A 13,769-nucleotide genomic window follows, 5' to 3' on the forward strand; every position below is an offset into this window, starting at 1 on the left:
GCTTCCAATTTTTCTCTAATGGGGTGCTTTCCGTGTCCATAAAACTTATTTGATTAGCAGCACTATTAAACCAATGCTTTTGTATGCAGGCACTCAAGCATAATTTAATCATTTTATTTGAGCCTGAAAAAAAATTATTCTGAAAGCCTTGGTAAGTAAAATATTCTTGATTGGTTTAAACTTAAATTTGCAGGTATAATAAGGGTAAAATAAATCAAAGAAAGCTCACTGTGCAATGGAATATTGTTAACTGTATGTCCTATTAGCTGGCAGTGGGTAAAAATAATATACTGCTGGAACATGTAAGCAATAACTAGTTTCAAAGAATTAGAATATACTTGTTTTAAGATAAAAAATGCATTTTATTTTGTGGAAGCCACCCTAATCTTCACCTATGGATACTTCTTTTAAATCTAAGAAAGATCAAGTCCTAATTGCATAATACCATTTTATCTGCTAAAGATAAAAGTGCCAATAAACAAAAATGCATATTAGGCAAGAGATTTTCAGAATAGAAAATTGGGTTTTTTGTATTTTTTTTTGTTTTTAAATAACCCACTTGCATTAACAAAAGATTGCAGTAGCTTCCAAATTACAGGGTGTTATTTTTAGTGGAAGTAGTTCAATATTCATATTGGAGCAGATGTAGCAGTTTAACAAAACAGCTCTTCAAATCCTGCACAAATTGAAAACAGGAAAACTGATTGCATTTTCTCTTATCACTTTCCTTTTCTGAATTGACACTTTTGGCCTTCTGAAAATGTACACATGGCTTTCATCTTTGCAGCACCTGCTGATCAAACAGAAACCTAACATTTTCATGAAAATGGTATAAAGGACTAGTTTTCTTCTAACCATCTTTCTGGGTATCAGTAGCCTGCTTATTGTCAACAATTGATACATATAAATACACAATGTAAACAGCATAATACTGCTTTTTATTTACATCATTAAACTCTTTTAAATGGATTAAGTTATTACTGGTTCTTTGCATTATAGTTCTTTGCTTAAAATTCCCTTCATTCCTTGTTTGCTAAGACACAGTTTCATTACAGAGCCAAAGACGATTGAAAGTTTCCAAAATATATAAAGATACCATGAAAATGAATAGCTTGTAATTGATATTTTTTCTTCCTATCCTTAACTTCACAGACTATATTCATAGGTATATGCATATATATATGTGCACATATATTACATATCTATCTAAATATCAGATTACAGTTACATACCTTTAATATGTGTATTCCTAAATCTTTCATGTTTTCCTATGTTATAATCAATCAAAAATAGAGCAGGAAAAGTAAAATTTAAAAAAAAATGTCCCAGATCATTGACCTTGTTTTGAAGTTTCCTTTACTATCCCTAGACATGTTTTATATTAGATGTAGCTTTAGCAGGTGCTTGGGATTTGGAGTATCCCAGACGTGGAAGCACAGATGTCATCCAAGCCCAACCTGGCAAGCATCTAAATTACAACTCCCAACAATTTGCTACTGCTGCTAGCTGGTGTGTTAAATGCAAAAGTTTAAAAGGAGTCTTCTTGCTTATGAAACATGAAATAGAAGGACCTAGTTTTTAGCCAGTCTGTTTCTCAGATGGTAAACTCAAAATGCAGTACCCTCCTCCCCATGCCAACTAACGAGCACCATTCTCCCTGAACATAATTCTAGTTATAATTAAAGATGCTCCAAAGACCTAGTCCATGTCAGCTTCTTAACTGATGGAGCCCTAACCCATGTGAAGTACTCTTCTGCCATCCATTCCCATTCTGCTTCAGCGATAAGGTAACCCGAAGGCAGAGATGACATACAGTAATATATGTGCCACTCTAGCTAGTTGGTCTGTGAATTTCAATGTTTCATCATGTTCACTGAGGCAATCGCAAACCTGAAATGTCAATATGTTCAGTCAATAGAAGTAAAATAATGGGACTCTATTGTCTTACCCAATCGATCTGCTGCTGTCGACAAGGATACATGCCCCCCCCCCCCCCCCCCCCCCCCCCCCGGCTTTAAACAAATTTTAATTAGGCTTTTACTGGATCATTTCTATATATCTACACAAACACCTTTTACCTTGGTCATAAGAAGGAACAGTTTTCAGTTTTATTCCTTTGAATTTTTACTTCCAACAGTTGATTTTTAGCTTCCAAAACCAGTGAATAAAAAAAAAAGTTGAAAATTCCCTTTGTCCCAAGAAGAATTTCAGTATCTTACACATTTTCAAAGTAAATCTAACACAGCTAACATATTTAATCTGGACTAAGAAACTGAAAGCATACAGAAAAACCAGATTAATGGGAAATTTAAAATGATGCTCCATTTGTTTTTCTCACCTATTCAAATTTTCTTAACAACTCCTCATTCACCCCTCCCCCAAAAAAACACTCCGGGGAAAAAGCAAAGCCAAGCACCAAATAATCCTTCTGGATTCCTTCACCCTCTACCCTGGTCCATCACACTTAAACAGATGCACCCAAAAGCATGTACTTCTTTTTTTCTTACTACAAAGAGGTAGAAAACAGAGAAGGAAGATAAAACACTTAAGTCATTCAAATTTATGCCAAGCTTCATTCAGGGACCTTTAATCTAAAGGCAGTCTCCCCCATTCTCACTATAGATATGTGTGTATACATATATATGTGTGTGTGTGTGTGTATATATATATATATAGATAGATAGATATATAGATAAAAAGCTATATATATATCTCTACATATAGATATACATATATATTATACATATACATATGCATATCTAATAAAGTCACTGGCAGTTTATTTCCTCCTTTTAATGGCTTTAAAGTTCAGTCAATAAATAATCTATTACCCCCCTCCCCCTTTCTTGCCTCTCCCATTCAAACCAGCAAAACTAAACCCAATTAGAGATAAGGCCCTTGGGTAATCTCACCTCAGTGAGTCCTGTTTGGATAGCGGAGGTGATGGGAGATAGCGTCAAGGCCAGAACTGATGCCTTCTCCTAACCCCACAACAAAAGGCAGATTTCTCTTTCTCCCCCAGCTAATCTTTAAATGTAAATTCTCTCAGTCCGCTAAGAGGAGAGACAGATAACAGGTTACATCTTCACTTCTGGTCTTATTGACTTCTGCATCATTTGGAAAGGGGAGGGAGGGAGGGAAAGAAAAATGCAGCCTTCCCTTTTTTCCTTCTCTCCCTTCCTCATTCCCACTCCTCCTTTCCCTTGGTCTCCCCTCCCTTCTTCATGGAGATTACCTTCTGGCAGGAGTACAGGAGCAGAGGTGGCTATGGAGGCAGCAGAGGCGGCGGCAGCAGTAGAAGCAGCAGCAGCAGTAGCAGCAGCAGAAGCAGCAGCCTGGCCCCGGCTTTGTATTCATTAAACACACATCGAAGCTTATCTGAAGTAAAAGCCTTGTCAGGATGGCACATTGTGTGTGAGTGAGTGTGTGAGTGAGAGAGAGGGGGGAAGGCAATGTGCATCAGGGTGATTACAATATCAGCAGGGCCCAGATGGAGGCAGGAAAATAAACAGAGGGTGTATGTGAGACTGAGAGGGGAGAGAGAGGGAGAAAAAGAAGATAGAGATGGAGAAGGGAAAGGAGGAAAATTAAAAAAGGGATACAGGGAAGAAGAGGGAGGAAAAGAACCTAGTGAAAGAGGAAATGGCAGGGGGTGGGGGGTGAGAATGAGCAAGAATTCTTCTTAGAGGAGAAAGGATATCCAGGGGATACAGCCAGCCAAGGGCATATTGTCCCTGGCCATTCAGAAACCTGCCAGTTTTGCCCTAAACACCTCTGCAGGAAGGGGAAGTCAAACCTATTCCATGAGATTTCCCCTCTTGGCCCAGATAAGAAGAAATCTTTTGTCCTAAAGTGGAGTACGGGATATTGTTTGAAGTGTGCCAAAGAAACCTTTCATTTTAGGAACCAGAGTTAGAAAAACCCTTGGAAATCAAATCTCTATCCCCACCCCACCCCAATTTTATAAATGAGGAAACAAGCTTACTAGGGTTAAGTGAGTTGTCCAAGTTCATGTAGTTAGAGCTAAGATTCAATCTTGGGTAGTGGGATTCCCCATCAACTGTTCTTTCCATTACACCACACTTTGTCTTTTCTTCTCATATTCAGAGAGCCACAACTTAATCAAACTTCAGTCTTCTGTATAAACCTTATAGAAGGTTTGACAGAGCTCTACATTTCTTTAAATCCATATAGATGTGAGGTTATTTATATATTTAAATACCTATTAGCACTACAAAAGTCTGAAACATAAGTTTGTACTATATACCACATATATGTGTCTGTTTACAAAATCCAGTGTTCATAACTGACCCTAAATGGAAGCTTCTGTCCTCACTTTTTTGCTGGTCCATCCCTCTACTCCATAGTGCCCAACACACACACACACACACAAAATAAATCACGTTGCTCCACTCAGCCCAACTGTTTGTTGCTTGCTCCAGCACTCTATAGTTTATTGCCTGTATCAACAGAATAAGCCATGTTGCTTCTCATTCAGTTACTGAAGAGGCATTTACTGAAGAGGCTTATTAGGTCACCATCATAAATTTAGTGGCTAGAAGAGGACCTCTCACATAGTAGGTATTTAATTCATTTAACCTAGATAAAAGTCTAGGGAGTAGTGTCTTTGCATTTTTGAAGTTTGGATTTATTGGTGAGAGGAATTTTAAGTCAAAGATATTAGCTGAAGCAGGAGACCACTCAGATTCCTCATAATCAGCCGCAGGCCCAGGAATTGCAAAACATTCTAGAGCTGCTTAAGCATTCAATTCAGCCAGGGTTCACAGTCTCCAAAAAGGGTCAAGAGAAAGGTACACCCCAGGGAATCCCCTTAGGCTTCCCTTTTCCTTTTAAATGCATCCATCAGGAATTTGGAACACCTGATCAGATGAGTTAAAGGAGAGTAGCAAAGAGACTTCGGGTTGGTACGACTTGGGGGAGGGGAAGGTTGAGAGTGTCACATATTAAGGCAAGAGAGCTTTAGAGTTCAGAAGCTATCACAAGGAGGCAGACAGGGAGATCTGCAATGTGGTACAAGCTTTTGAATACAGTTACTCAGAAAGTTGTATCAATAAAACAGTTGATTTGAACCATATTACACTGGAAAAAAAGGAGGAAGGTAAAATACAGAAGAGAATCTTGAAAAGATAGATAGACAGATACTGTTTAGTCAAACAATCCTTTCCAGTCACTTAGCTAAATTAGATGTGCATGTGTGTGTGTGTGCGTGTATACACTAGTGGTGGGTTTTCTCTCCCTCCACCCCCACCTCCAGAAGAGAATTAAGGGAAATTTGATATGTAATACAAAGTGAAAAGCAGGAGCATAGATGGGGGAAGGGCACGTGTGAAAATCTTGTCAATGCAATGAATGTCAGATAAAAAGGGGCCTGTCACAAATCCTCCAGTAATCCAATAATGTGAAAACCTCTTGGTATCACAGAGACATGAACAAGGTAATATTTCTTAATTCTTCAAAAAGTGACCTGGTGCAATAGTTTAAAAGGTGGGGGGAGGGGGAAGATGCATTACTAAGAGGTTAATCATTTGGGCAGGATAACTTACAAAAGCTGGTGGGCTGTTAAAGGAATGAAAATCTGTCACTCTTACATGTTTTCAATTTAATACCAGATTTCTACAGTATCATTCCTACTTTCACAAAAGATCACCTTTCACCCTTTCTCTAGCAGCTACTGAAGGCCACATTTAGAAGTACTCAGACACCATCATGTACATTCTGCCTCAAAGTAATATTTTAGTTAAACTAACTAGCTTAACTAGAGACTATATACCAACAGCAAAAAAAAAAAACCTTATGCAAGAGTTAGAAGAAAAACATCCCTAGTTACTCAATTCAATTTACAAAATGCCAGATTTTTTTTCCATAACATGTTCTTTTGAGATGCTGTAAAATCAATGTTAATGTCCCTTTTATATTCATAAAATAAAGGAAGATGTAACACATCTAAAATAATAAAGATCTGAAGACAACTATATAAAATCAAATATGCCAAATATAATCCTTTTGTAAAGGCACAGCAAAAAATATTTCCATTATCCTGTTTCGTATTCATTGACTTATGATTTCCAGTTATAGAAATATCAACTAAATCTCAGTGGGAATGCAGAACATTCTTTAAAACAAACCATTGGCTACAAAACAGTCAAACTTTAAAATCAAGTAACATAGTAATAAAACAAAAATAATCATAGCATAAATATATGCCATAAGTGATGTTCTATAATCACAGCTGTCTCAAAATCCAGACTGGAGGCTAAAAATCTTAATTTCAGTTGGCTCTATTAATAATGGACTACCTTCCTATATAAAGGAGGAGTCCATCTGCCCCAGGCAGATAAGTTTTGAAGCATTAAAATAGATAAAAATCTAGCATTTTCTTTCTTGTATTGACTATGTGAATTCCAGTGTGCAATAATGTGAGAATTCCAACATATGACCATTATAGCATAATATCTCATTGCTCAGCTTGTCATTACTTCATTTGTAATTCTTATGTTAATTATGTTCATAATTACTATAAACAGATGTGGTAGACATTCATGTGACCTTTTATTGCAGAATGCATTCCTCACTCATTTCACTCTAATATCCCATGTATATGAAACTAAAATGGGGGGAGGGGATTGTTTTCTAATATTTTAACAGCAAAATTCTAACAAACCTACATTTTCTTCCTCTACTTCATGTGCAACTTTTGGCTTATTTAAACATTGATTTTTTTCCTTGCCTATACAAGATCAGTGAATGGCACACTTGCCCAGTAATATTGCTTCCAAATTGCATTATGACTATACATGTAAATCAAATGGGTGGAGAGTTTGTTTTGATTGTTGTTATTACAGAAAGAATTTGAATGGTGAATCTTTACCACCACCCCCCATCATTGTTAATGCAACAGAATCCTTTTTAAAAAAGTCCCTAGCAGCTACATAGCAATTTATCTGCTGACAACTCAGCCATCACCCTCTTTACATAAAACACATTTACAATAAAATCGGTATGGATTTCATTAGCTGAAAACCTCCTCGAATTTCATTTCTTTGGCCCTAATCTATAATTAGTGTGGACAGACAGGTGCAAGCCCTTCTCTTCTACAGATGGCCACTGGAAACAGTGCAAAGGAGCTCCTTCTGTTTAAACAACACAGAGATAACCTGCTCTGCTCTTATCACTTACAATTACCTCCATTAAACTGAGCTAATGTTTACTTTAATAAAATGTTCACTGTTCTTCAAACATTATTTAGGAACTTTAATATCCACAGTGAAAATGGTAGGGGGATAGAAAATTTCTTTTTAGACTATGACCATTTTTTTTAAGTTAAATTGTTCATCAAGGGCTAATCCCTTTGGATGGATAAAGTTTAGCTTTGGATGTTTTTTTTTACATCTGTCAGTTATGTTGGGCATTATGCACTTTTATTATCAAGAAACTTTTAGGTACCTATGTAATACTTTTTGCCTCTATATGGAATCTTGTTATTTATTTAGTTCTTGAAATATGAAAACAAGTTTATGGTTAAGTAGGTATAAGATATATTTATCTTATATTTATTAAGCACTATAACTTTCAAAGCTTCAATTTTTCTAATATTTTAAATGCTTAATTCTCCCTTAAGTATGAATAACAGTTAAAATTATCTGGGCTCTGAAACTCTATCAGTGTATGTATTTTTTTTTAAATTAAGCAAACTATAAGGGAAGATAGGGATTACAGATAGATACTACTAAAAACTCTCATCAAAATCAAGTACACCTCCCTCATTTTCAGCAATGACTCACTTCAGGATGCCTGATAACACAAAGAACATTTTTGAAATCCCAAACTGTAACATATTAATATCGCCTCTCACTCGGCTCACATAAATTACAGTGAAGAACTCCAGCAAGAGGAAAACTGACTTGTTTCTCCACATGCAAATCCTGCAGGTGCCAGTTTTTCATAATGCTTTGCTAGTTAGGCTGCCTGCCCAGAGCCTCAATGAAGCGGGCTTTGCATTCAGTGCCTGTCAGCTGATGCTCATATCAAAGAAGTGAGAAACAGGATTTGACAGAGGAGAATGTCCAGAATTGACAAGCCACTGACCAGCATTCCAGGTGGAGGCATTTTCCTCCCATTATGATCTCCCTTTTGCCATTTAATTTTTTTTAAAGCTTTCTTAGCTAAACTTCTATTTATAAACACTGAGCCTATTGTGTGGAGGACCAATCTCCATTATTTTATTTATTTGGAGGAAGGGGGGAAAAAGAAAAGTGTCGATCACATATTCCTATCATGGTTAATATTTTATCTCTAACAAAATCTGGCAATTCATTTGAAAATTAAAGGCCCTTTAGTAGAAATCAACTCAAGCAGAGGGCTGCCAGTGACCTGACTTGACTCATGCTATTGATAGTATGCTTCTTGTGGAGTAAGCCTTTTTAAGTATTTCAAACTAAATGATTATTGGAAATTACTATCACAAATAGCCAAAGTAAGTTTGAAGGAGATCAAGAGTGTGATCTCAAAAACTCTTTGTCTAGCCTCAGAGTTCTCAGGGCATTGAAACAACATTAGATTGATTTTCCCCCTCTGATAATTTTTAATGAATAGAAATTGTAAAATGGGTTAGACTTGGTAGACCACTCAGCCTATACATAGTCTGTATGGTTTAAAATCAAATTAATACTGAAACAAACATTTAATAATGCAATTGTCTTATCTCAGATCCTGAAAAAGAATCTGTTTTTACACACCAGATTAAAAAAATACTTGAAATGGCTTCTAAGTTCACCTATGTGTAAATATATTTAAGAGTCCCAAAAAAGGCGTTAAATATAGTACAAGTAAACAAAACAATGCACTTAAAAACTTCCTCTGTATTTTCCCTGACTTTAGGAAATGCTTTAGTCAAATTGCATTCCATGATTAAAACTGTATCAAGACTGTCACAGATCTCCATGGGCATAGTGGCAACCACTTTTTTTCTTTTAATAAAAGTCACCTTAACCCCATTATCTAAAATCACCACAAAGCTAAAGCATGACCTAACATGGAAGACAAATGAAATATGTAGCCAGAGACCATAGAAATAACCCCAATACACTCTTCAATCTCCTCTCAGGTTGGCCAACTGAAGCAGTAGCCATATACTAAACTTTTATTGAACTTTTCCAAGGAATGATCCCGTAAGGACTAGAGCAAATTGGAAAAATGGAATACTTACAGGGTCAAGGTAAACTGTTCAGTAGACTAAAACTGAGGTCCACAATACTAAAAAAGCAACTATGCTAGACTAGCTGAGTAATCTTGTCTTCTAAGGGTGAACTCACTGGGCAGGGACCCACTCTAACTCTTGTTCTCTCTCCAAAACTTGTAGTTTATTTATAGCAAAAAAAAAAACAACCTGATGATAAAAACCACTGGAGTGCCCTTAACAAAATAGTACAACTGTTTAAAAGAAGCAGGGTGGAGAATGTCCTCCATAGCGCATTTCAAGTTTGCACATAGGGAAACTGCTTTGGTCAGCAGCTCGACCTTTATCTAGAGATAAATCAATTTGCAGCAGCTGTGGACAGCCATTTAAATCCAGGGCCTGAACAGATTAATTAAGGGAAGCGATGTTAAAAATTAAAAGGGTCAGAGTTATATTAAGTTTGACTAGAGTAGCTTTTCTTCCCCCTTTTCAGTGCTACCTCATCTTCTCACTCCCTGCTTCATCTCCCCAGGAATGCATTCCGTAACTCACAGGGCCACCCCGCCAGCCCCGATACTGGACATATATACATTTTATATACATTATATATATATGTATATATATATATATATATGTACCCCCTTTGCCCTAACGTTTTGCAGATTTCTTCCCCAAAAGAAACCAGAGATGTGCTTCAGTTAAACTTACACCCCCCCCCCCAAAGTAATCTGAGGCAAATACTCATCAGATGGATTTGACAATAAGATGAGTGCAGCATACAGAATGAGAAACGGTTTCTGTTGTCTGGGTTTTGCCCTCCTCCCCACCCAGTGTCTTTCCATCTCCCTGCCCCCAAATAGCAAACTGGTAACAAGTTCTCTGTCTAGGGGTTCCTAGACTGACCGCTTTGTAGGGTGGTTATTTTTAGTATAGCAGTCATGGAGCAAAATCCTGCTTCCCGGGATCCCAGCACATGGGCTTTCTATTCTTCCCAAGGACTGTCCTGGTCTCTACATACAAAAACTTGGTTTGCTACAGAATGAGCAGAAGAAGCTGCTAGGGGGTTGAAAAGAGGTCTCCCTCGAATGAAGGGTCCCTCCTTGCCATCCCAGAGGTCAAGTCTGGCAGGAAGAACCGTTATGGGGATCTTAAACTCCCTTTCTGAACCCTTCGCTGAGAGGAGCAGAGCAGCCTGAAGGAACTCTAACATGAGCGACCTGACGGATCCCCTTCCTCCTGGTCCCTGGGTAGACCAGAACGCCCTTCGGGAAGGGGTCGAGCCGTGCTGCCCATGCTAGCGGGGCAACTTCTCTTCTTCCCCTCCTTGCTCTGCTCTGCGAGGCGGACTCAAAAGCTAAAGACCTTTGATACTTAAGAGATGCTGCAAACTGACATCCCACAGCAGCTAAGAAAAAATATGCAGAAAGGAGAACGAAGTAGAGTGAAGGAGGCGGGGAGTCGGAGAGGAAAATAAACGGAATCTGAGATTTCTGCCTTTCTTGGGTCCGGAGACTGGGCAAAGCCACCCGGCAAACAGACCCGGCCTTCTCTCACGATGATGCAACAGGGAGATGTCAACAGCATCTCGTGCGGGGGTTGTCATACTATCTAGTTTGGGGGTTTTCTCGACATTAAAAAAAAGGCAAAGGGCCCCCCCTCAGGTACGCAAAGTTATAGAGCCATCTAAAAGTGCTTCAGTATGGACAAAATTCTCTTAACCCCATACTGTAAACAGCTGGAACGTCAAAGCTGGGATTCTATTTCGCTGGTTTTAATTGTTTTTAAGTCGTGAATAACAATTTTAAACCGGGAGCAATAATAGGAATGAACTAAATTGTTAGCTTTTTTTCTTTTTTTCTTGCAAATATATATTAGGACACGGTATTTTTGACGTGTTTTGTCCTCCCCTCTAAGAAAGGTTAAATCATTAGCGTCATTTGGGGAAGTATCTAATTATTTTAAAACGTTTCCAAGAGTCTCATAAACTATTCTTCAAATAGAATATTTTGCTGACTCTCTAAGTTGATAATAATAGTCCCCCCCCCCCCCCCCGCCCCAACTGGTGCGGTTTCTGGATGAAGCTGCCAGGACTGCACTCATCCCTCCTCTCCTCTATGCTCTCCCAGTCACCCTAGGCGCCCCAGCTCTATGCATGGCCTCGGCTAAATAATCCAAGCCGGAGATGGAGAGGAGGCGAATGAAACATTAGAGTTATCGTAGTAGTAAGAATAAAAGCAGCCCCGGCCGCCCCGCCGTCCCTGCATTCGGTGCAGATGCCCAGGTAACGCAGACACCCTCCTCCCGGGCCGGGTCCTCCCGGCTCCCTTACCCGGCTCCCAGAGTCCAGCTTCAGGCGTAAGTACTTACACTGCAAAGGGCCGGAGAGTCCCACCATTCGCCACAGGCTCTGTGCTGCAAATAAAACTTGCCGTCCTTCCTAGGCGGAGACGCGGAGAGCCCGGACTGCAGGAGGGGAGAGGGAGAGAGGAATGCAAGGCAGCTTCCTTTGCCAGTCCAGAGTATGTATCCACGTCCACACACACACACACACACACACACGTCAAAAGCAAACGAGTCCAGGGAAGAGCTCCAGCTGTTTGGAACTCAGAAGCAGCCCCAGCTTAGAGATATCTGGTACAAAAAAGGAAGGGGACTAGGAGCGAAACAAAGTATCCACGTAGAACTAATTACTGCGGGAGATTCTCCACCCCACCCCCACCTCCTTTTCCTGGTTGCTGCTGCAGACAAATGTGATTTGGAGTGCTACTGTCACAGGCGTCTCTCTCTCTCTCTCTCTCTCTCTCTCTCTCTCTCTCTCTCTCTCTCTCTCTCTCCTCCTCCTCCTCCTCCTCCTCCGCCCCTCTCTCTCTCTCTCTCTCTCTCTCTCTCTCTGTCTCTCACTCTCTCTCTCCTCTCACTCTCTAGGAAGGCGACTGCAGGGCTGCCTCGCGTCCGCCTCGGAGAAGGAGCTCCATGCAATCTGCGCGGCTCTGCCCGCAGAAGGCTCCCTGGTCTGTCTCAGTCTGGCTCCCTCTGCTCCCAGCCACCTCTCGAGTCAAACAACATACTGCCAGCAGCCGGCCTCGGCTCCGCAACCCAGGTGCAGGGTGGGGGAGGGCTTCAAGCAGTGGGAGGTGATAGAGGTAGGAGACATCTGTGTCGTGAGGAGGTCAGAGGGGTCAAGTATATGTTAACAATAGGCGAGCTCGGTCCCTCTTGGGCAGTCTGCCTAGTCTTTCTGTCGTTCTCTCTCTTTTACAGGGTGGACATGGAACTTGCCTCCCTAATGATGCCTTCCCCGGGCTGCCTTGCCTGCGTTAGGAGTCCAGACTGCCCTGCAGTAACCTAAGACGAACACTTTCCCTAGCCATCTGGAGAGCTCCTGGCTTCTCTGCCTGTATCTCATCACTGTCTGAAGAGACAGCACTGCTAGAAATCAAGCCACTCTCAAATCTACTCTCTAATCCCCTTCTGTTAGCTGATTTTCAGTCTGACTGACTATTTGCTTTCGCATTAGATAATAGCCTTAGAGAAAACAATTATCATTTTCTTCCCCCCCACCCTTGTTTTTCCACTTCTCCTACAGTACTTCATTAAGGAAGGCCTCTTTTTTTATGAATGTTTTGTAAAGAGAATATCTGGATACTTTGGGGAAACTTCCCTCACCCACAGAAGCTGGGAGGAAAAGAATTCCAGATATTTCAAGTATGAATCAATACTATGCAAAAAATGCCTGAATAATAAACATTAATATGTGGATCAGATATAATCAAATAATGGCTTGCAATGATCTAGTACAAAGAAATTCAATTTAATCTACTAATGGCAAAGAACAACTGGAAATATTTTAGTGGAAGAAAAATTGGAACCCTTATTTTGGGGTATCTTTTTCCTGGTAAAGCTTACACTTGTATCTTATATTGTTACAAAGATGAAAAAAATTCTCATGTGTTCTTTACTAGCACAGTTGTAAATGGAAAGATTGCCTAAGATGGACTCAGAAACTCTTAAGTATAGAACATAAACAAAACAAAGTATGAGGAAAAATTGATGTCTGTTTTTTGTGTAACTAATTTTAAAACCTTTTCCCTAAATACTTAATGTGGGGGGGGGGGGACCAGCCTCATTCCTTTCAAATAATACAGCTTAACAGTTCCCAAGCATTTATAGGCTCTACTAATTTTTAGCAATTCATTTACAGAAAACAATCATTGTGCATTCTGCCCTCTCCTAGGGACATCTGACTAATGAATTGTAATGGACTAATGAACTGTAATGTTAAAATCCTGGTTTATATTACGGAGCTTTTCAATTTGAATATCAGATTTTTTTTAATAGTTGCAAATGCCATAGCAATTTCTGATTTGACTAATGTCTTTATATTCAAGTCTTCCTTCATTTCAAATGTATTTGCATAGTCTGAACCACAGAAGAACTTAAAGTGGTAAAGTTCTAAATTATGTGCATTACAATAATGTCTACTGTGTTAGAAGACACTATTGTAATGCAATATGATGTCAATCCTCACTGCTGTTCAACTAAAGGAATCAATGTTAATTCAAAATCCAACCTT

General features: G+C 39.3%; 1 protein-coding gene across 3 annotated transcripts in view; it reads right to left on the minus strand.

Annotated features, from left to right (window-relative positions):
* The window catches only part of RUNX1T1 (RUNX1 partner transcriptional co-repressor 1), a 181,882-nt gene extending 169,306 nt beyond the window's left edge, over nucleotides 1-12,576 (minus strand). The window contains exons 1-2 of one of the 3 annotated variants that reach the window (XM_074200092.1): nucleotides 12,115-12,576; nucleotides 11,564-11,659 (exon numbers count right to left, since the gene is read on the minus strand). In XM_074200092.1, the coding sequence (XP_074056193.1) occupies nucleotides 11,564-11,591 (28 nt within the window). In that variant the 5' untranslated portion in view covers nucleotides 11,592-11,659; nucleotides 12,115-12,576. Of the gene's footprint in view, nucleotides 1-3,235; nucleotides 3,343-11,563; nucleotides 11,989-12,114 lie in introns of those variants that run through there. The other 2 variants (XM_074200090.1, XM_074200097.1) reach the window with 2 other exon arrangements.
* Nucleotides 12,577-13,769: the final 1,193 nt, after the last annotated feature.

This window comes from Macrotis lagotis, chromosome X (genome assembly GCF_037893015.1).
Source record: "Macrotis lagotis isolate mMagLag1 chromosome X, bilby.v1.9.chrom.fasta, whole genome shotgun sequence".
Classification (NCBI taxonomy): domain Eukaryota; kingdom Metazoa; phylum Chordata; class Mammalia; order Peramelemorphia; family Peramelidae; genus Macrotis; species Macrotis lagotis.